The sequence below is a fragment of the Octodon degus genome, unplaced genomic scaffold (assembly GCF_000260255.1).
Source record: "Octodon degus isolate 3935 unplaced genomic scaffold, OctDeg1.0 scaffold00111, whole genome shotgun sequence".
Taxonomy (NCBI): domain Eukaryota; kingdom Metazoa; phylum Chordata; class Mammalia; order Rodentia; family Octodontidae; genus Octodon; species Octodon degus.
Window position 1 is genome coordinate 2,083,046 of NW_004524687.1, and position 24,406 is coordinate 2,107,451.

A 24,406-nucleotide genomic window follows, 5' to 3' on the forward strand; every position below is an offset into this window, starting at 1 on the left:
CCTCGCTCCTGCGGCCTCCTGCGGGGCGCACTCGGGCCGCGGCAGGCCTGGGGCGCCCCCGCCGAGACCGGCTGTCCCGGACGCCCGCGGCCCGGCGAGGCCCTGCGCCGGAGCAAACTTCTGCAAGCGCCTCAGAGAAAGCACTTGCTTTGTACATTTTGCTGACAGAAACTTTGAACAAGAGGGTTTACATTTTCGCTCTTCCCTACCGATCCGCATCCAGGGTTCACAAATCCGTTTAACCTTCACTGGTAAGCCAGCAGGATGGTTTGCCAGCTAGAAAAAAGAAAGGAAAGAAATTCATAGTCCAGCGGCTTTCTTCACAAAGTATGCGGAGAATATGTACGTTTTTAAGGGAAATTTTGCCCCCATCTGTAAAGAAGTTTAAATATACTGAAACGGAAATGACGGACTGTGTGAGCATACAGGTGTTCTGCTTAACATTGTACCTGAGAAGATGGCCCTTCCCCCGGCCATGGAAAAAACGAACATGTGGCTGTTTATTAGGAAATTTGTACTAAATAGACTTTGCTCTGTATTTTTAAATCTCTTGATCTTGAGTGCAGGGTCATCGCTTTTGAGTGGTAACTGAGCTTTTTTGTAGCAACTTTTACAATGGTAGTAACCTTCCTAAGTAAGAATGCAGGAAAAAGTCTTGTTTTAAATTAAGTATACTTAACAAGACATTGTGTTATTCAGCCTCATAAAATTGTCTCATCCGTGCATAGAGAACACTGTTGAATGCATCCACCAATGTTCTTTGTAAATTGCTGAACGTCTAATGCACTTCAAAATGTCAAGCAGTTTCTTTTTTTTTCAAGCGGTTTAAAATGGTATCTGAATAGAGGCTGTCACGCAGGATTATGAAGGCAAATTACTAGAAGTATAAGAAAACTGTAAGGGATTCTTGTAATCTTGAAAGTTTGACAAATGTAAACTGCAACAGTATTTCTTCTCAGCAAATCGCGGCATTGGTGGGAGGGACTTTCCTTTGGTGGGAGGGCACCGCTTTTACAGTAAGATGCCTTGTAATTTTAAATGTTGTCTCTAGCCAGCCCTGGACTCCTAAAACCCACAGGAGTGTTGGTTGGGCGATGAAGCTGATAGATTTCACCCTAAATGTACAGAAAGAATTTGGGAAGTTTTGAGGGGGTGAAATGGGAGGAAATGGTTTCCTTTTTGTTGTTGAATTATTTAGCCCATGTTTGCGGTACATAATGATTACGTTTATTGTAGGGAATGGGTGCATGTATGTAACACATCTCAATTCTTTACTTCCCCTTCCTGCACTCCACTGGTGGTGTTTTGTGTTGGAAAAAAAGCAGACCAACTCAGCTTTTGAAAAGCTGCTTTTATATTTATGTAGCAGTTAGAATAACAATTTCTAAATAATGTTTCTTACTGTTTAAGATAGTAGTAAATTTGAGGAAATATAGAAGATAAATTCAGTCCTTTGACTTAGTCTTGACTAAATCTGTGCAAAAAGGAGGTAAAATACCCTGATCCATGAATGAAGGATGTAGTTCATTTTTAAAAAGCATATTGATTTGTATTTTTTTTTTTTTTTTTTTTGGACAGCATGGGCCTCCTAATCTGAATTTGGTAGGCCAGCAAATTCGGTAGGCCAGGGTGAGGGGCACCTGGGCTCCAAGGTGTCCCTGCTTGGCTGCTAATGACACTCCCTGGATGTCAGCCACCCTCGTGGTACTTGGAAGGCTGTCATTTGATTTGTTGTTTTGTACTGAAAGTGTTAATAAAGTGATATTGGAAATAAAGATAATTGGTGGTGATACTAAAATTAGGATGGAAATTTGGTGTTGCTTAACGTTTGCCATTTGCTCTGCAAAGACTTTATGTTGGTTACTGTGTAGACCATTGCAACTTAGTTGTGTTGAGTGGTTTTTTAAAAGTTAATGAGCAAATTTTATTTGTGTGCCAATATTAGGATTTTTTACTAGAGGAATGGGAAAAAATTCATATTTTGTAGTTAGTGGTTTGTATTTGTCAACATGTATGTAATACAGATCTTGTAGATTCTGTATCTGGATTGTAAGGATTTTAAACAGTGTGAGTTACATTTTGAATGCAGCAGCTCTGTTTGGGCTTTCAGACAGTTATCTTGGGCCTGAATTCTGAGGGCAGAGCCATGTGAATTACTAATTAACTCCATTTTAGCTCCAGAGTTCACTCCTGTTTTGATTTTTTTTTTAAGCCCCCAGATAGCACCTGCCCCCTCCCCAGTGTTGTTTGTCTGTTCCTCAGCCTTCCATGTTTGAGCCTTTTCACAGGAAGTTCCACACTCTAAGAATAGCTTCCCGCTTCCTCTATCAAGTTATAGCCCTTCAACCTTTCCAGTTTTGGTGAAACATTGCTTTTTTAGAAGGCTTTCTTCAAATCTCAACACTTCCCTGAAAGAATTGTGCTCCTTGGTAGACAGGCCCATTATCCCATCTTGGGATGGTCACAGTATTTTTCTTTTAAGTTTATTGTATCATATAGATATAGATATAGATATAGATATAGATATAGATATAGATATAGATATAGATCACGTTCACCAGAGAGAATTTGTACCTATTCATGGTATATCTTGATTCTTTTTTCTCCTTTCCCCCATTCTCCCTTCAACCCCTCTTGCCTCCCTTTATACAAAAGTTTAGAGTCCATTTTTTTTTCATCTTTTTTCTTTTCCCTTCCTTCCTTTTCCCCTCTCTCCTCCCAGGTTCCTCTTCTCATTTGAGCGTTTTCTTCCTATTTCATGATATCTACTACACATTTTGGTCCTTGTTTACACTTTTGGTTTCTCATACCAGAGAAAATGCAGTATTTACACATGTGTGTGATTTATTTCACTGAAGAGTATGGTCTCAGGGTCTATCCATTTACCTAGAAATGTCTCAAGCATATCCTTTATTGCTGAGTTGTAAGTACTCCATTGTATAAAAAGACTGACATCTTCATCCATTTGTCAGTTGTGGGCATTTGGACTGTTTCCAAGATTTAGCTATTACGCACTGTGCTGCTATAAACATGGGTGGGTCACAGTATTTCTGACCTCTGTCTGTAGCAGTAATTCTCAGATGGAATGGGTGCTCTGACTCTCCAGCTGGAGTGAATCCAGAACTTGGAGATGGGTGCCAACGAGGCAGGGATATGTCAAGGACTGAGAACCCCCTGCTCGTGTGGCAGGGACTGTAAAGACTTCCATGCTGCTCTGCTGCCTGCTGTCAGGAATGCTGCAAAGAACTAATAATAAATTTATCTACCACCTGATTATCCTGTTGAGATCTTGAGTACAAATTTCTGTGGGTCCAATAATTGTTACCATTGAGATTTGCATAATATATACTGTATAGATAACTCAAAGTGCGTAATAGGGAAAGTAGTGAACATGGTGAATGTGGTGGTAATCTCTTCCCACCTAGAATATGGGCTTATTTAGAGGAGAGACACTATTTTAGCAGGGTGGTAGCTCTAAGGTCCGGAACAGTGCTAAACCCACCGAGGCCTTGAGACCATGCTGTGGATTGGATAGTGGAAACTCTCTGTCTACAGAGTGTTTTCCTGAAACTCCAGAGAAGTGCAGTCACTGTTTTTCTCAGAGACCCTCATTCTGAGGGGAGGGAGCACTGCCTGTGGCTTCCTGGTCTGGACTATGTTGGAGTGGTAACGTCCAAGTGGTGGTTTATGATTCTGACATTTAGCAGCTGGCTTAAGGCCTGACCCATCTGCCTGATTTAGTTTGAGTCTTAGTAGTTAATTATAGTAGGGATATGATTTAAATAATAACTGGAGTTTTAGGTCCAAGAAATACTGTTTTAAAAAATGTCAGCGTGTGTCATTAGTGAACCCACAAGACATGGGTTTGGTTCCATGGTTGGTGCTTGATGTGTGTTTGGCAGCCCATGTGGATTTAGGAAGCACTAAGAGAAATTGGAATAAATATTCCTGACCATCTGATACCATTTTCCAGGATTGGCTTGAGAACTGGAATTGGGTTTGATAGGGCCAAACTAACGGGTTAAAGTATTGTTCTCACATTGTTTACATAAGCTACCTAGGTGAGCACAGTAGTCAACTCCTAATTCAAGAAGGAAGTGTTTTTGTTTTGTGGGTTGTTAAAGCTTTTAAATTTCAGTGTCTTGTAGTTTCTTTTAAAATATACTTCAAGTCTATTGGTGATACCAAAGGAATTTTTTTTTTTTTTTTGGCAGAACCAGGGATTGAACTCAGGCCCTTGTGCTTGCCAGGGAAGCGCTTATTCCACTGAGCCATCTCCCCGGCCCCACAAAGGAATTTCAAAAATTAGATTTACATTACTTCATGTCCCCATTTTTTTTTAAGTTCATATCCCTGAGCATCATAATTGTAAAACTCTTGATGAAAAGAAATCTGCTACATGTAAAATCTCATTAAAATGGTATAGGACGATCCCCAGCCCTTCCATGCAGGCTCTGCCCCGTAGTTTCTTGAGACTGGGCGTGGTGGCGCGCGCCTGTAATCCCAGCACTTGGGAGACTGTAAAGAGGAGGATCACTATGAGTCCCACCTACGCAGTGAGACCCTGTACACCCTGTACACCCTGCCCTAAATACAAAAAATAAAATAAAATGGTATGAGTGTGTCAAAGTAGCTCTTCTATAACTGCAGTCTCTTTGACCTGTCAGTATTTTATCTATTTTGAAATGAAGCTTAAATGACAAGCTCTGGTCTAGAAAATACTTCCATCCTTTGTGAATCTGAAGGGAAGTTTCATTCTTGCCAAAGTGTCCAGGTAGGAACATAGGTGAGCATGGGTAATCCTCAACCCATAGGTGCTGTGCTATAGATTTCTCTTAAAAAGACTGGGACAAAATGTGACATCATTCACCCCATTGCTTCTGCAAGACTGAGACAGAAAGTCAGAGCAGGAGACAGTTTTTCTCTCCAGGTGTACACTGAAGACAACCAGGGATTAGATATACTGGGTGTCAAACTTGTCTTCTCAACCTGTCTGTAGGTTTGAAGGTTTTTGTAAGAGAATCTTGGAGAAAAGAGAAAAAAGAAAAACCAAGACTGCTGATCCTGCACGTTGGTGTTAGCTCAGGTGTTAACACAGGCACCAACTTACAAGTGCTGGTCTCGCCTGCCCGTGATTTTTAGAGTGGAATGTCTGGTGACCCCTGGGTGCTCCATGGCTGCTCTCTCCCCAGAGTGTTTCAGTGGCTTGTGGTGGGAAGCGATAGGTTGGGTACTTGTGCTACTGCCCTTGGAGTTTAGACCTCTGTCTAGGTGGGGACTTTGCCTTGTGTCTAGGGTTGGTCTTCTGTGTAAAGGTGTTTAGAAAAGGAACCAGTATCCAAACACTAGGTAACTAGATATGAATAGTTAGCTGACTTCTTCCCCTCTTTAAAAATTGAGGTAAAGCATACATGCTATTTTAACCACACATAAATGTATGGTTCAATTACATTAAATACATTCATGTCATCACTGCAGACCGTTTACTCCTAAAACTTTTCATCACCCTCTTAATAACTGTATTCTTTGTGCTCCTGGTAACTTTCTTTTTCTTTTTGTCTCCTGGTATTTGCTTAATCCAAATAACTCACATTAAATAGGATCATACAATTTTTGGCATTTTGTTATTGGCTTCACTTAACATTGGTCCTCAGGGTTGCCTGTGTAGCCTATGAGACAGGATGTCCTTTTTATGGTTGAGTAGTTGCTGTAGTGTCACCTGCCCTGATAAAGGCACACATCCATGTGTCAAGCACACAGTTCTGCAGGGTTCACCTGATGCCCCTGCTCCTGTTCCTCAGAGACCTTCCTAGCTCCCATCACCCAGTGGTTCCCTTTCCAGGTCCCTCAGCCTTTGCTGTGTGTACCAGTTGTGACTTGGGGTACCCCGGCAGATCTCTGCTGTGAGTGGGTCAGCACTGTTGCACACACACCTCTGGAAAGTTACTGGTGCACAGTTGTGTGTGTTGTCCAGTAATAGAATAACACATACAATTACATGAGGAAAGCGTACCTTGATGCATCTCACTAGGTACTGCATCAGCCTCCTTGGGATATCTGTGGCTAAGCAGGATGTATTTGACATGGGGAAGCAAGGCTTTGGTGCCACCTGTGGAGTCTCACACCAACAGCTTTAAAGATGGCAGGGTGGGTGCAGCCTAATGTCCACTGGGTAGGAAATATGAATCTTTTATAAGAGATGTAGACAATGGAATGGACCCTTGCAGTGAGTGGCAGTCATTGTTGGATGTGGATAAGCTGAGGTCTATGAAATAAGGAAACAGCACTACCCACATCATTCCGTGGGTACAGAGTACAAAAAGCTGGTCAGCCTAGGTCAGAATAGAAGTCCTGAACCTGTTTCCCTGTCAGGTGGCTACCTGTGTGAGCGAGGGGCTTGGACTGTGGTGATGTTTGTTAACAGTGCTGTTGTCAGGGAGCATGTGTCAGCCTTCCGATTGTTTGCTTTCAGTGTACTTACTAGATACAAGGATCACTCCCCAGTGCCTTGTTGCCACCACAGTACCTCCCCCTTTTAGGACAGATTCAGGGGAGAGCTTTGAAGCCTGGGAACTCACCAGTTCTCTTAAGCTCTTCCAAGTCTCCTCCATCTATGATATGACTAGGGCAGAGGCTTTCCAATCCTCTTGTCCTGGCTCTTTTTCTTCAGCCTGGACTGTCTCTGTCCTTTGCCCTTGCCCTTTCAGAGTTGAGTGGAAAGTGGCTAGCCCTTCTTTGCAATGTGCTAGTGTCACTTGGCGGAGATGGAAGCAGGTGCAGCTGCTGTAGGAATGCAGCTAGGAGAACTCCAGCACTGGCTCACCTGTGTGCAGAGCAGGCAGAGCTCCCCATCTCTGCCTTACCCTTTAATGCTAGAGCCCTGGCCATGGTGACCTGAGTACCTGAAACTCCACTCCTTCCTAGGGCTGCTGCTCCCCACTCTACCACCATTTGCCTGCTTAGAGTGGTGTCATTCCTGCCCTCTCACCCTCCCCTCAGAGTGGTAGTTCCTCAGAGTAGTTCCATGTGGAGCCCCTGCACCCCACACTCCGGTGGCCCCCCATGAAAGTTTCCCTGGCAGATCCTGAGTGTGGCTTCTGGGGGCAGCACATTTGTCTGTTCTTTGCCTCTGCTTCCCTCCAGCTGGAATTCCCTTCTTCCCAGTGCTCAGACTCCTGTTAGCTGTACTGCAAAGCTATTAATGATTAATGACTCTGTATTTCCCCCTTCCTTATAGGAGTCCCTCTCTGTTTGGGGTGGTGTTCTCCCCCCACCAAAAAAAAGCTATTTATTTGCCTGCCTCACCTTCAGTTCTTTTTGGACTGCAAACTTTGCTAAAGAAGAGATTTTTTTTTTCTTTTTCCTCCTCTCAGTGCCTGGGGCTTAGGAGACTTTTGATAAACTTAATTGTGAGGGAGAGGGAGGTGCAGTAGGAGGAGTGTGCCAGGGACGAATGCTCTTTGTTAGGGTAGGCCACTCCCTGCTCTGTTGTTTGCTGTGAAGGTGGTGTGGATTGTGTGTTTGTTTTAGTTTTCAGTGAAAGGGAAGAAAATGAAGTATTGGAAACCAGATGTTTTACGTACAGCCCTACCAGGAAAGAAATCACTCTTGTGCTTTTTTTTTTTTTTTTTTTTTTTTCCACTTTTGTGCTTTTTCCCAGTATCCAAATTACTCTTCAGATCCTCCTTACGTGCTTGGCAGGCCCTTACAATCCCTCCATTTTTGTTGGAATGTGAGCTTATGGTTTTAGAAAGTGAGGTCTTCCAAAACAGATGCTCAGACCACAGAGTCCCTTGAAATGAGCGTGGTTGCAGGATGCCCCATTTTACATCAATTAAGCAGAGTTCTGTGCTTGGGGCCCTGGCCAACATGGGGCCTATGGGAGTGTCTGCTGTCCCCAGGTTTCAGTCTGTTGGCTCTGCAGCCTCATACAGTTGTTCTAGTGACATTAAAATATTAGAAATTATGTGATAACTAGGATTTCATTGAATAAGTCAGGTTCTTACCTTCTGGATGAAATCTTTCCTTAGTTACATTGAGAAAGCAAGTAGTTAAAACCACTGTCTTCCTCGAAGAAAGTTCTTTTTTTTTTTTTTTTTTTGGTGGAACCGGGGATTGAACTCAGGCCCTTGTGCTTGCCAGGGAAGCACTTATTCCACTGAGCCATCTCCCTGGCCCTCAAAGAAAGTTTTAATTGTCATGTCATTTCCAAATGTTCCCTTTTGTTTATGGCTATGTAGTAGATTCATGGAAGTTACTCCCAGTCTGAGAAATTTAGAGACTTAGTGAGATTCTGTTCCAAGGTAAAAAATAATTTAGGAGCTGGAGATATAGCTGTTTGAAGGTGAAGGTCCAGGGTTCAATCCCTAGTACTACCAATATATAAGTAAATATCAATTAAGTAAAAAAGTAACAGAGTGAGCAAGCGAACAAGAGAGAAAAGCAAGGGACTGGGGAGATAGCTAGGCAATCTAAGTGCATACCTGGCAAATGCAAGGATCTGGGTTCGATCCCTGATACCACTTGCCCTTCCAGCTTCCAAGCCCAGCCATGCTGGTCACTGAAACAGGGTGTGATAGTGCATGCCTGTAATCCCAGTGCTGGGGAGACTAAGACAGGAGAATCACTACAAGTCTGAGCTGCGTAGGAAGACTCTGTACCAAATGAATAAATATATAAAAGATTTTTTTTTAAACTTAAAAAAGAAAAATCAAAGTGATTATCCCCCAGGTTTGTCACTGGGTTCTGTAGAATGACAGGCAGTGGTGGGTGAGAGCGAAGAACAGAAAGGTGAGTGAGGGTGTTGGCCTTGACAGGGCCTGTGGCAGCTTGTTCATCTGTGACCATTCCTGCAGGTTGGCACAACTTGTTATGTAAGAAACCACACAGTGACAGGTAGGAGGGTTTTATTTGTTTACAGTACTCCTCAGCTTGTGGTGGAGTTACCTGGTAAACTCTATATGCTGGTAGAGATTGTAGTGGAAGGTGTACTCAGTTGCTCCCCAGCCAGCTTCGTGCCTAGCTCAGCAGTCTGCTTCCCCCTCATGATTTTGGGTGATGCGGCCCTGCCACTGCCCAGCAGCAAGAGCCTGCTGACTGCAGATTAGCATATTGCCCCCATGAGGAAAGAGTCCAAAGTGAATCATGGTTTCCATTGACTGCCTGTCACTTTTATGGGTCCTAAAGTTGCAGTTACAAGCCTGGTTGGCGGCTACTGGTGCTGCAGACCCAGCTGCTCCTGCCTCCGTGCTCAGTACTGCGGCTCCAGTGTCGTTGCATCTATAGCCCACAGTGCTAGGTGAGACCGGAGAGGACTCTTGACCAGCAAGCAGGTGGCTGCTGAGGGCAGTATCAGTTTGGACTGGATTTTGTCTCGGTTAAGTAGTACGCTGGGGATGAGTCCTAGTGCTTCACTGTGCAGAAGTCTATCTCACTGCTCGCTTTCCATGAGAAGCTCATTTCCATGCTGGTCAGTCAGAGGTAGTCTACTCTACTCACTTGTAAGAGACAGCCACTTGCTGCCGATGGAGTTACATGCGCTCTAGAGCAAGAAGTTGCCCATGTGCTTTTACTAGTCCCTTTCCATGTAACTCAGTTTCTGTCCTTGCCTTTCCTTTTCATTTATTTATTCGCCATCAATTTCTGTAGAAAAAAGACATATTTTTATTTATATGTTCAGGTCAAAATACTAAGTGGACACCGTGTAGAAATCCAGAAGTACTGACCTTCAGCTTACAATGTGTTGGGTGGGAAAATGCTTTGATACAGGACACCCTTAATGCAAGGCAAATTTTGTGATGTCTTTCAGGTAAATTGGGAGGGCTTTCTGAGGAAAATTTCTTTCTCACTTTTTTTTTCTTTTTTAAAAATATATTTGGTTGTTGCAGGGTCTCACTATGCAGCTCTGACTCATAGCGACCCTCCTGGTTTTCAGCCTCCCCAGCGCTAGGATTACAGGTGTCCACCACCACAGGACTCTATACCACATTCAGCCTGCTCTGCAGGTGGGGCTGGCATGGCATGTGATGCCTGCCGGGATTGAACTGTGGTCCCTGTACCTGCCTAAGCTTGTCTAAGCAGGTGCTTTTAGTCTGCTGAGTTATCTCGCCAGACCCTTTGAGGGAAATTTCTAAAGATAAAAGGGGATCAGCAGGTGGGTAGAGGTTGGTAAAACCATGAGATGCGGGATAATGATAGGGATTATGAGCTTTTAGGACAAGCCAGAAATCCATATAGAAAATTTAACCTAAATACTGAAGCCATGGATTTTAAAATCAGCATGTAGGCTGGGGAGATAGCTCAGTGGTCTAAGCATCTGCCTGGTAAGCACAAAGACCAGGGTTCAATCCCCAGTACCACATGCAGTGCTGGCCCTGCCCCAGGCATGCCAAACCAGCCACCAAGACTGGGTGTGGTGGCACATGCACACCCATGCCTGTAACTCCAGCGCTGGGGAGGCTACAACAGGAGGATCACTATGAGTCCGAGCTGCATAGTAAGATCCTGTACCACACACATGAAAAAAAAAAAAAAAAAGCATGTATGTATTGGTCTGACAAGATGATCTGTTTAATGAAAAAACCTGGAGAGTCGTATTTCATTTTCCTGAATGAGAGTGCTAAAGAGACCAGACCCCTATATCACTTTGTAGCTACTTGGGATAGTGTTCATGGGCAAAGACCTCAACAAAAACAGTGCCAGGCCTGGATCCTCTGCACATAGTCCCTGGTATGAATAGTACACATATTGAATTTGGTTCCACAGCCCACAGTGAAACTGACACAGCAGGAGCTAGGAATGACTTGGCCCTTGACCATACTAGGAATGTTCTTCCAAATCTGTCGTTAGCAGCCACAGCACCCAGATTTTATCTGCAACTTGACCAGGATGCATTTGTGTCATGGTTTTTTGTTTTGGTTTTTGGGTTTTGGTTATTCTGCTGCTGTAAGCCCTTATTACACTCAGATATCTCTTGTTTCTAAAGACATAGCCAAAGATAAGATAAAATAAAATAAAGACATAGCCAGCAATAGCTGTGTCCACCTCCAACAGCATGACAAGAGACAGAAAGATGGCAAAGGCAATCACACAACAGTAGGTCTTGCAGGCCCCACAGCAGCCACCAGGAAGAGATAGCACCCACTGCTGTGGTAATCACAGGCAACAGAGTGCCAGCTGCAGCCTGGGGAGTCCTGCTTCCACTCAAGATAGGCTTTACCACTGTACCCACAGTGACCAGTCCCACTGCACAGCCTCAGAACGGACAGCAGAACAAACAGCAACAACTTGATGTATTTCATTCTTCCCTCCACCCCCATGGCTGCTGGGCCCTACCCACAGCATAAGTTTGCTGACTCCTTTAGCAGAAAAAGCATTTTCAGGAGTTGGCAGTCCAGAAGCATGGAAAAGATTTGTTTTGAAAGAAAAAAAAGCACATACTCAGAAGGGAGTGTGGGCGTGCAGAGAATGAGACACCAGAATGAAATATTTTAAAGGAGCTATCAGTTGTTCAAACTGCTATTCTAACCTGACTCCTCTGTGTGTATGTGTGTGTGTGTGTGATTTATTTGATGGTAGACTACATGTTACAGGGAACATCTTGGGAAAGATGTCATGTGCTCAGATCAGAGCTGAACAGTGTTTTTGTCACTTTTATGAGTTATGTGGGTTTTTTTTCTTTCAAAGGGGGAATAGTTTTGAGATCATTGTCAACTTCTGAAAAAGCCACACTAAAATTGTATGAAAACCACAAATGAACATTTTTCTCCTATTTATTTTCTTTTTCAGAGTGATGGTATTCAAAATGAAGATGCTGGAAATTTTTAGTTCTTCATAGGAACTACAAAAATTGAAGGAAAGAACCTTTTCAGAAGGAGATTGTTTTGAAAATATGTTTACATATAACTGATTACTGTACAGCTTTTAAAAAATAATAAAACACTTTGAGAAGATTGTATTTATGGTAAAAGGAAACTGGACTAACAATGAGGCCAAAGACTTTTCCTGCCACAACTTACTCTGGAAATAGCCGGCAGCGACTGCAGGAGATCCGCGAGGGGCTGAAACAGCCCTCCAAGTGTTCTTCTCAGGGGTTGCCCATGGGACCAAACAGTGAGGCCTCCCTGGATGCCAAAGTCCTGGGGAGCAAGGACGCCTCCAGGCAACAGCAGATGAGAGCCACCCCGAAGTTTGGACCTTATCAGAAAGCACTCAGAGAAATCAGATATTCCCTGTTGCCGTTTGCCAATGAATCAGGCACTTCTGCTGTTGCTGAAGTAAACCGGCAAATGCTGCAGGAGTTGGTGAATGCAGGATGTGATCAGGTAGGTACAGGCTTCCTCTGGCTTCCTCTGGACAGTTATAGTGGGTGTCCCATGAGGAGGACAGCAGGGCATCAGAACCTTTTGACAGTACTCAGAGGTTTTGAATTGCATGGCACTCACCGGAATGTTTGCAGGTTAACCCAGGGGCCTTTTATACATCATTAAATTCCAAGACTCTTGGGCCACTTTTCCTTTTCTGACAGGATTTGGAAGTATCTGAACACTCCTGAAATTGTGCAATGTGCACTTTCTGTTCTGTTCTCTGTGTGTGTGCATGCATGTGTGCATGTATGCTGAGGAAACCAAGACCTTGTGCATGTTAAGGACACTCTACCATTGAGCTACACTCCAGCCCAGGACTGAGAAAGCTGGGTGTGTTGGTGCATGACTGTAATCTTGGCTCTCTTGGAGGCTAAGGCAAGAAGTTTACAAGTTCGGGGCCAGCTTGGACAACCTTGTAAGACCCTGTCAGATAGGTAGGTATACCTCAGTGCAAAGAACCTGGGTTCAGTTTTTAGAATAGTACCACTAATACACACAAAGAAAGAAAAGAGAAAAAGAAAAACTAGAAAAGATTGCAAGATCATCAAAATGTGATGGTTCCCTTTGCCTTCTTTGTGGCTTAGGAAAGAATATATTAATAGAGGTAATACCAATTGTACATAAATACACAGCTCACCCTATACTTTTATGAATTAAAACCATATTGAAGGGTGGAATTAGTGACCAATAGGTATGAAAGTAGTTGATAAGATATAACTAGTGAAATTGTCTTTATGCTATGAAAGGGCTTATGAGAGCCAGTGTTTTATTTCTGTCATCTTAAAAACCATAGTTACATAAGATGAAAATAAGCTGAGTATTTTTGCTACCTTGGAAAGGGAGATTTCATGTTCAAATCACACACCTAGGTTGCTCGAACACCTTTGGGTAAAATAACCTAACTACCTGCTCCAGGCATCAGAGTTGTAGAAAAACAGTAACAGTGTCATCTCACCATCTGGTATTTCCAAAGGCAATAGCATTTCTCTAGTAGTTCATTATCATAGATCTGAATAAGAGTTGGCCAAGCATGGTGGTACACACCTATAATCCCAGCACTTGGGTGGCTGAGGAGGAAGGTGGCTGAGGAGGAATTGCTGGGTGTTCAAAACTAGCTTGGGCTATGTAGTTCAAGGTCAGCCTGAATTACATAGTGAAGATAGTGAGACCCTGTTTCAGAGAGGGAGATGGGAAAGACAGAGGGAGGAAGGGTGAGGAAGGGAGAGAGAAGATGCTATGCCTGTGGAGTAGATCCTGGAATTTTATTTATTTATTTATTTATTTAGGCTGAACCAGGCATTGAACTCAGGCCCATGCGCTTGCCAGGGAAGCGCTTATTCCCCTGAGCCATCTCCCCAGCCCTTATATCCTGGAATTTTAGAGGAGCTACCTGGTGCTTGGGAATATACTGGGATAACTTGTGTCTAACAAGCCTTGCTCTGTGAACTTCCTTGGTAAAGCCCAGGATCATGAGCAGTATGATGTGGAAGGTTTTAGCACTGACAAGAACGGTACAGCCTTGCTCACTGTAGAAGTTTGAAGTTAAGTATGATGCTAAATGCTGTCCCCAGATGGCCAGAATGGGAAGATTTTGAAAACAGAACAGTCCTGAGGAAACCCCACAGGAAGATTGTAGAGCTTTTAGGCCAGCTACAAAGCTTAAAATGTGTAAGTCAGTTGCAAACAAAAGCAGCCAGGGCCTGGTGTTCTTTGCAGTTGTTTTTCATCTATGGAAAAAAGAAACAAGTCAAGCAAATAATCCACAGTACAGGTGGGATCTTATTAGGGTGAAAATAATGGCAATTATAGTACCAGAAATAGTAGTGCTGGTACTGTTTATAAAACCATAAAATATAATACAGGAACAGTAAGATCGTAATTCCAGTGAAGTTCCATCAATGTTTAATTTATGTTAATTACTATCAGAAGCAACTCCATTTACCATATTTATGTGCTCCCCAAATAATTCAGTTTGTCATCTAGTATTACTTTATGAGTTAAAGAAGTGTACCCCCTCCCAGCCCTCCAGCTTAGACAGGGTATGATTGCTTTTAGGAACTTTAGGTAGGAAAAGTCATTCTGTGAACCTGTGTAATGCAAAGAAAGAAAGCATTCCCTCAGGACTTGTGCCTGTTTGTTGGATAAAGCAGATCATTAAAATTCTAGTATAATAGGTAAAGAGAATTCTTACTATTGCAGCTTGCCTCCTTTGTCTCATTATTTTAGGTGCAGTTTTATTCTCCTGTATTTTGAGTTTAACTGTTATCTTTAAATTCCAGTATTCATCAGAGTGGCTGTGTGCATGCTGTTTTCCAAGGTCTTACAGCAAGGAGCTGTTCTTTAGATACACAGATTCAAGGAATTGGCATGTGCTTTTTATGAGCAGTATCTTATTTATTGCATGTACATACACATATACATTTTCCTATTCTACTTGGACTAAAAATTATTGAGAATATTTACTTGAGTGTTTGTAAAGGACTGCTTGGTACTAGGGGTTGACTAGGACCTTTACCTTGAGTCGTTGTATCCAAGCCTTTTCTTTTTGTCAAAGACAACAATCTTGCCAACGTGCTTAGACTGGGCTTGAATTTGTGGTCTCTTGCATCAGCCTGTCAGAGTCCTGGAGATACCGACATGTGCCCCCAAGCCTGACTTTTAACTTTTTATTAAAGTTAAATATTTATTTTAAAAGTACACAATTTTTATAAATATTGTAAGCCTGGTGTAAGCCTGTAAGCCTGGTGAATTTTTACATATTAAGTATACCCATGTACTAACATGGATATGTATATTTGTAATTAAAACTTCTTAAACTGACAACTAGTAGAGAAAAGGAAAAGACCTTAGGGATAAATATTTTCTGTGTAATATATGTCAAATGATGTATAGTGTTCATAAAACTTTTGAACCTAAATTAGTGAAGATTTAAGAAAATTTCTAGAGGTAAAAAGAAAGTAGGTCAGGCATTCCTTAAGCAGGGAGCTGTTCTTTAGATCCACAGATTCAAGGAATCGGAAAGATAAGATGTTCCTGGGGCAGGACCACCAAGATGGAGGAGTCATAAGCAGAAGAGAAAGCCTTTCTGAGAGTTACTATCCAGATGCTGGAATATAGCAATGTGAGGAAGACAAGAAGGAGGGAAGTTGGTCCCCTGGGCCCAGGAAGCATGTGAAGCACAAATTGAAGCCCACAAAGAGAGTGAAGAGAGAAACTTCAATGAAGAAGGAAGCGCAGGGTGCCTTCTCCCTGAAATAGGACTCTGTGTATGAGAGGAGCAGTTCAAACTTGTGGACACACAGTGACTGTTGATGACCTCAGAGGCCTCCATGGAGAGACACAGCAGTGGAGGGGAACAGTGGATGTGATGGACTGTATTAGCTGTTGGTGAGTGCTGAGGGCTCAGGTGTCCTGTCCCGCATGAGATAGAAATTGGCCGGAAGCCAGCTTGGAGATGAGCTGACTGAACTCAGAACACAGAGCTGCTGCCAACTCCATCTAGCGGCTCCCAGCTGGGCTCAGACCCACGACCCACAGGAAGTGTCCTGACAGGTACAAGCCAAATGAATCTGGTCTCAACTAGAAGGTGCAGGCTCACTGAGATTATCCACTATCCTGCTATATAGCTACTACTGGCTTGCTGGGGTAAATCAACATGGACCTGGATTCTGTCTCCTCACATTGTCTATTAATGACAGCAGAGACAAACCTGAAAGTAGACTTTTTGTTCACTCTCTCATTTGGTTTTTTGCTCTTGTGGTGGTGGTGGTAGTTTTGGCTTTGTTTTTTGTACCCCCCCTTCATCGTTTCATCTTATTCTTGCATGAGTGTGAACATAGTTTCTAGTCTCTTTGTGGTTATTGTGCAGTTCTTTTCTTTTTTAAAATCTATTCCTTCACTCTTTCCCTCCAATTTTCTGAACAAGCCTTGCTTCTAATTTCCTCCTCTTCTGCTTCTCTATTTTCTCCCTAACCCCTTTTAAATTGTAACCACTAAAGATAAAATTGACAAATTAAGGATTTCTATGCTGCATATAATTTTCTGGTTGGTTTTAGATTTTTATATAACCACAAATCTAGTTCATATGGTTAAAGATGGCAAATTACTGATTACCTCAGCTTGTCATGTTCTAGGCTGTGTTTGATGCTGTTGTTATTGCTGATAGTACTACTGTTCTAAACAGCTATTCCTCCTGTTTTTGTAAGACTGAGATTGACTAAGTCACAGAAAATACTGTGGTACGGTGCCAAAGAACCAGAAGCTGGGCTAAGAAGGCAGCAACTTCTCATTCCCAGCAAATTGAAGAAGTAGGATCTTATAAGACTCAAAAACCAGCTGCATGTGGAAGATACTTAAGAGGAATAAGTCATTTCCTAAGAGTTCTAAATATTAGCAATAAAGCAACCCACCACAATTTATAAGTATCATCCAAGGAATTAAAATTTTAAAAAGAAAAAGAAAATGAGAAGACACTTAAACAAGATGCAACCCCAGACATCCATTTCACTAAAGGCATTCCCAGGGGGCAGTGAGGTGGGACAGCCCGAAAGCCACCCCCACCCTCCTCTCTGAAGTGGTAATAACAAAGCAGTTAAATGAGGCTCTAGAAAAAATAAAATCAGAAATAATTTCTCAGATAACTTCAGAGATAGTCCACGATGAAAGCCATGCTTAGTGACTCTAGAGCAGATACTGATAAAAAATAGTAGAGCTTAAATTTTTTTTTTTTTTTTTTTTTTTTTTTTTTTTTTTTTGGTGGGAACAGGGATTAAACTCAGGTCCTTGCACTTGCCAGGGAAGTGTTTATTCCACTGAGCCATCTCCCCAGCCCTTACACAAACTTAAATTATACAGCCTTTTTTTTTTTTTTTTTGGCAGAACCTTAGGCCTTTGCACTTGCCAGGGAAGCGCTTATTCCACTGAGCCATCTCCCCGGCCCTGTAGAGCTTAAGAAAATTGCGGAAACTATGAATGCTCAGCATAGAAAATAAATGGAATCCATAAGACAGTTTCAAACAGACATCCAAGAGAATGAAAATTCCATTGAAAGTATCTGCAGCAGATTAAACCAATGTGAGACCAGGATCTCAGATATAAAAGTCAGGTTTGTGGTTAGCATTCATAAAAAAGAAAGATTTCTTAAAAATAGCCAAGAGAGGGCTGGGGAGACAGCTCAGTGGCATAAGTGCCGGGCTGGCATGAGCAAGGTCTTCAGTTCCATCCCCAGTACTGGAAAAAAATAAATAAATAAATAAGAGACCATGAAAAATCAACCCAGCAGCTGCTAGATGAGGCAATGAAGAAAAACTTAAGGTTGACTGGAGTCAATGAAAAAGCAGGAGGTAGCAGAAACAGTGTAAACAACAACTATTCACAGATGTCATTCATGGCAGAAACTTCTCTGGTAGGGAAAAAGAATTTGACATACAGTTAAGTGAGGCATTAGAACTCCAGCTAGCCATGGGTAAAAAAAAAAATCTATAGTCTGGTATATTATATTTAAAATTTTAGAAATTCAGCACAAGAATAGCCTCTTCAAAGCTATCGGAAAAGAAACAGATCACCTATAAAGGAAAGCCCATCACAATCACTGCTGACTTCCCAGCACAAAACTCTCAAAGAACATGGAGTGAAGTATTTCAAGCTCTAAAAGAAAACAACCTTCAACCCACATTGATGTACCGCACACAACTATCTTTCAAAACTGATAGAGAAGTAAGATACTTCCATGACAAAGAATAGCGGAAGAAATTTATGATCACCAAACTACCACTCAAAAATGTATTGAAGGACATTCTAGAGATAACAAGGACTATAACTCCATGAACTCCCACAAAAGGAGTGCTCCAGGCAAGGCAAACTGTTAAATGTGAGGAGGAAGAGGAACCAACAACAAGAAAATAACATGACAAGGATAAGTCAGCACATATGTTATAACCATCATTGTTCATGGTGTGATTTCACCAGTCAGAAAACAAAGGGCAATATGCACCTGCTTGGCAAGCACAAGGTCCTGAATTCAATACCCAGTACCAAAAAAAAAGGGAAATCAGAAAACAAAGACTAGCAGAATGGATCAAGAAACTAGATACAATAATATTTTACATCCAAGAAACATTTAATTCAAAAAGAAACTCAGAGACTGAAATTCAAAGGATAGAAAACATACTCTATGTGATAGGAAGCCAGGAAAAAGCAGGGGTATTATTGTATTTGTAGACAAGCCAAGACTGATTAAGAGAGACAAAGAAAGTCACTGTATCCTTGTAAAGGGGACAATCCAAGAGGAAGTAATAACAGTTATAAATACATATGCAACAAATACCAGTGTACCCACCAATGTAAAACAAATGATGGACATGAAAAATCAAATAAACACTAATATAGTTGTATTAGGCATTGCAGGACCCACTGTTACAGAAAGATTGACTTGACAAAAAATCGGTGATGAAATATTAGAACTGAACTATTTGTCAACAAATGGACTTAGATGTCTACAGAGTGTTCCACCAGCCACATCAGAATGCATATTTTTCTCAGTTTCACATAGGACATTCTCTAGAATAGACTGCATGCTACCTCTTAGAGCACACATAAGTAAAGGCAATGGGCTTGAAGTTATCCCACATATATCATGCACCTTATCAGACCATAGTGCAATCAGATTCGAAATCCATGGCAAAATAAACCACAAGAACTTCATAAACACATGGAAATTAAATAACACCCTCCTGAACAACCAATGGGTCACCGATGAAATTAAAGAAGGAAGTAGGCAGTTTCTACACAGTTAAACGATAACAACAAAAAAACATAACTGGAGCTTATGGGACGTAATGAAAACAGTCCTAAGGAGGTCATTTGTAGCAGTGAATACCCATATCAGGAAAGCAGAGCAAGCACAAATAAGTGACTTAATGGAGAACCTTATATTTGTGGAAAAAGAGAGCAGGCTAAGCCAAAAGCTCATATGAGGGAGGAAATTATAAAGAGCAGAGCAGAAATTAATACATTAGAGATCAAGAAAACAGTAAAAAAATCAATAAATTGAAGACTTGGTTATTTGAAAGATTAAGTAAATTGACAAAACCTTATCCAAAAGAGAAAAGACCCAAATCCATGCAATTAGGAAGGAAAGCAATGAAATCACAATGAACCCTGCAAAAATCCAGTAGATCATCTATACCTACTTGAGAACTTGTATTCTAATGAGATGGCAGATGCAGAAGAAATAGACAGATTACTGGATACATATGAACTACCAAACCTTAATCAGGAAGATATAAAAATCCTAGATAAGGGCTGGAGAGATAGCTCAGTGGTCTAGGTGCCAGCCTGGCAAGTGCAAGGACCTGGATTTGATCCCTGGTACCACATGCCATGTCAGTCCTGGAATCTTGGGTGCACCATTCCAGCCACCAAAACAGGGCTTTATGTTATATGCCTATAGTGCCAGTGCTAGGGAAACTGAGACAGGAGGATCACTGTGAGTCTGAGCTGCATAGCAAGACCCTGTACCAAATAAATAAATAAAAAGATTTTTTTAAAAAAATTGTTTAAAAGTCCTAAATACACCGGCCAGTGAAATCAAATATTTAATTAAAAACCTACCAACAAAGAAAAGCCTAGGCCATAGGGATTCACTGCTGAATTCTACGAGACATACAGAGAAGTTAATACCACTACTTCTCAAATGCTTTAATGAAACTGAAAGGGAAGCAAGACTCCTAAATTCATTCCTAGAAGCAAGCATACCCAGATATCAAAGCCAGAAAAGGACCCAACTAAGAAAGACAATTACAGCCAGTGTCCATAATGAACATGGATGCAGAAATCCTCAGTAAGATACTGGCAAAGTGAATGCAACAAATCATCAAGAGACAGCATGACCAAGTAGAATTTATCCCAGATGGGGGAGATGGCTCAGTAGAATAAACATTTCCCTGGCAAGTGCAAGGGCCTGAGTTCAATCCCCAGTTCCGCAAAAAAAAAAAAAAAAAAAAAAAAAAAAGAATTTATCCCAGAAATGCAAGAATAGTTTAACATATGTAAATCAGTGAATATAATACACCATACCACCAAACCATGGGATCCTCTCAATAGATGTGCAAAAAGCTTTTGACAAAGTGCAGCACCCATTCATGATAAAAACCCTACAAAAAATTGGAATAGATGGTCTTTATCTCAGTCTGATGAAAGCAATGTATGACAAACCAACGGCCAACATCATACTAAATGGACAAAAAAAAAGAAAGCTTTCACTCTAAAATTAGAAACAAGGATTCCACTGTCTCCTCTCTTATTCAACATATTTCTGTAAGTTTAGCCAGAACAATTAGATGAGAGAAAGAAATTAAAAAAAAAGGAATAATGATAGGAAAGGAAAAAGTGAAATTATTATTTGCAAATGATATATTACATATAGAAGACCCCAGAAACAGTAATATAGCTAGATACAGAGACAACACTTAAAAATCAAGTCTTCTGTACACCAATGATAAACTCACCAAGAGAAAAATTAGGGAAACAATACCTTTCACAATAGCATTCACAAAAATGAAATACTTAGGATTTAATCTAAGGAAGGATATAAAAGACCTCTACATTGAGAACTACAGTTCTCTGAAAAAGAAGATTAAACAGGATATCAAAAAATGGAAAGATATCCCTTGCCCTTGGGTAGGAAGAACCTACATAGTGAAAATGGCCATACTCCCCAAACTGTTACACAGGTTTAATACAATTCCTATCAAAATTTGAACAGTGAATCTTACAGAACTAGATAAAACAATCCTAAAGTTTATTTGGGACTGAAAGAGATCTAGAATAGCAAAGGAAATTGTGGGCAACAGAGGCCAGGGAGAGGGCATTGTAATCTCTGACTTGAAATTATAGTATTAAGCCACTGTAATAAAAGATACAGTGTACTTCAAAAACCAAAACAAAGCCAACCTGAAGATCAGTGGACCAAGTTAAAAGATGCAGAAACAACTCCAGACATACTTAGTCACCTTATCTTTGACAAAGGTGCCAATCACACTCACAGGAAGAAAGATAGCCTCTTTAACAAATGGTGCTGGAAAAACTGGCTCTGCATATGCCAAAGGTTAAAATTAGACCCATATTTTTCACCATGCACTAAACTATATTCAAAATGAATTTAAAAATCTAAATTTTAAGACAAACATTAAAAATCTGCTGGAAGATAGAATAGGTAAAACTGTTGAAGACGTTGGTGTAGGCAATTCATTTTTATGAATAAAAAAAAAACCTGATTGTACAGGAATTATCCAAGAATCAACAACTGGGATCTCATCTCACTAAAAAGTTTTTGTGTGCTTGGCTTGGTGGTGCACACATGTAATCCTAGCACTTGGGTGGTTAAGACAGGATCCTTGCAAGTTTAGGATCAGGCTGGGCTACAAAATGAGCTCAAGAGCAACCTGAACTGCATAAGACCCTGCCTCAAAAAGACAAAAAGAAAGAAAGAAAATAAATAAATAAATAAATGTTTAAAAATGCTTTTTGCACAGCAAGAGAAACCAACAGCGTGAAGAGAGCCCACAATGTGGGAAAAAATGTTTGCCAGCTGTTCTTTAGACAAAGGGTTACTATCGAGAACATATAAATAACCCAAAAAAATCAGGCTCCACAAAATAAAGACCCATCTTTTGGGCAGAACTGTGATCTTACAGTAATTTGTCAAAATGACCAACACAAAAGGCAAGAGAAGGGGAACCCAGTATACTCTAGGCCTTCTAGAAAATACAAGGTTGTTGCTTTGGTCATATACAGGGAATCTACACAAAGGGTGATATTGTAGACATCAAAGGAATGGGTACTGTACAGAAAACAATGCCAGACAAATGTTACCATGTCAAAACAGGAAGAGTCTACAGCATTACCCAGCATGCTGTTGGTGTTGTAAACAAGCAAGTTAAGGGCAAGATACTTGCCAAGAAGGTTAATTTTCATATTGAGCATATTAAACACTCAAAGAGTCATGATAGCTTCTTGAAACATGTCAAGGAAAATGATCAGAAAAAGAAGGAAGCCAAAGAGAGAAGTACTTTGGTTGGACTGAAGTGCCAGCCTGCCCCGCCCAGAGAAGCACACTTTGTGATAATCAGTGGGAGGGAGCCTGAGTTCTTGGAACCTATTCCTTATGAATTCATGGGATAAGCTGGAGATTTAGCTCTGCCATGCAACACCTAATTGGCAGCTTAAGTGTTCTAGGTCCTACTCAAAAAAAAAAAAAAAAAAAAAAAATCATCCTGTCTTGTAGGGATGGTTTTCTTAGTTCAACAAATGTGTGGTATCTTTTTACTTCAGAATATTTGGAGCAGGTTTTCATTGTACCTAGTAATTGTGTCCAGTCTTTGCTCTTGACTGTTCCCTTACTGAAAGATACTGCTGAGGTATTGTGCAGGTATATACCCAAATGTCCAAATATTTATGAAATGTTCATACTGGCTTGAAGATCCTGTAAATCACCATGGGAAAAAGATGTATCAAAATACATGGAAGTCAAATAAATAAATGAATAAATAAATAAATAAATGAAAGTTACTTCATTTAAACAAATGGAATCCATTTTAGTTAAATAAATTGTTTAAAGCACACACACACAAAAAGTAAAGACTCATTAAAAATAATGGGCATCTGGGGGCTGGGAAAATGGGTCAGTAGAATAAGCGCTTCCCTGGCAAGCTCAAGTGTCTTTGAGTTCAATTCCCGGTTCTGAAAAAAAAAAAAAAAAAAAGAGTGTCTGAGATGAGTACATACTTCTCAGATGAAGAAATACAAACAGCAAATAAATGTATGAGAAAATGTTTAACATCACTGGTCATTTGAGAGATGCAAATTAACACTAAGATTCCATTTCACCCCAGAAAAAAATGGCTATTAAAGAAATAAGTCAATAACAAAAAGTAGCAGGGCTGTAGGGAAAAATGAACCTTTCTCCACTGTTGGTGGGAGTGTAGACTGGTACAACCACTATGGAAATCAGTGTGGAGATTTCTCAGAAAGCTAGAATTAGAGGTCCCATTCAACCCAGCTATTCCCCTCCTGGATATTTTTCCAAATGAACTGAAAACATCATACCGCAGCAATATATGTGCACCTGTGTTTAAAGCAGCACAATTTGCAATAGCTAAATCTTGGAAACAACCCAAATGCCCATTGATTGAGGAACAGATAAAATAGATGTAGTCTTTAATACAATGGAGTACTACTCAGCCATAAAGAAGGATAAACTAGATAGAGACTTATAGGTAAAGGGATGCAACTGGAGACCATCCTTACGAGTGAAATAAAGCAGACGCACATGTGTAAATATCATACTGTCTCCCTATGATAAGCTGAAAGAGTAAATAAGATCCTAAATGTATAGTAGATATTATAAAATAGGAACAAACTATTCACAAGGAAAGAGAACTTGGGATGTGGGAAAGGAGAAAAGAAAGGGAAAAGCAATATACATATGCACAAGATAGTTAAGGTAATTAAGAATATATGATAAATAATATACATATACAAAAAATAGTTAAGATAGTTATGCTAGTAATTTTTCTTAGTTCATTGAAAACAAAGGCTGTGCTAATATAGTTTGGACAATTAAATACCTAAGTCTTCTACTCTGAGTAATTTAATTAGGTTCTTTGAAATTTAGAGCACTAATTTATAAGGATAAATTCCATTTGTCAGAGCAAAAATGGACTGCAGGTAGTCCAGGAGCTGAGGAACAGCTTTGATTTTTGCTACAATCTATGGGTCCACCACTTTCTGATGCACCTTGTGCTGCTCTGAAATCTGGTATCTCTCTTTCTTGGTGTCGAAGATCTCACCCTCCTGGTATCTGGGTTTCCACAGCTTCTTGAAGGAAGCATCAGTGAGGTGTTTTGGGATTTTCACTTTGCTGATACCAATTTTTGTAGAGATGGCAATGACAAATTTCTGGTGTGTTCTTCGTAGAGGAACATGATTAAGGCTAAGAGGCCCAGTCACAAGTAGCAAGTCACTGTCCAGCTGCGTCAGGA

At 40.9% G+C, this 24,406-nt stretch overlaps 1 protein-coding gene across 1 annotated transcript in view; it reads left to right on the forward strand.

Moving 5' to 3' along the window:
• The first annotated feature begins 11,791 nt into the window (after positions 1–11,791).
• Positions 11,792–24,406, forward strand: part of Lats2 (large tumor suppressor kinase 2) — a 64,033-nt gene continuing 51,418 nt past the window's right edge. Inside the window, exon 1 of the mRNA XM_023699139.1 lies at positions 11,792–12,323. Within this exon, the coding sequence (XP_023554907.1) occupies positions 11,985–12,323 (339 nt within the window). The 5' untranslated portion in view covers positions 11,792–11,984. The remainder of the gene's footprint in view (positions 12,324–24,406) is intronic.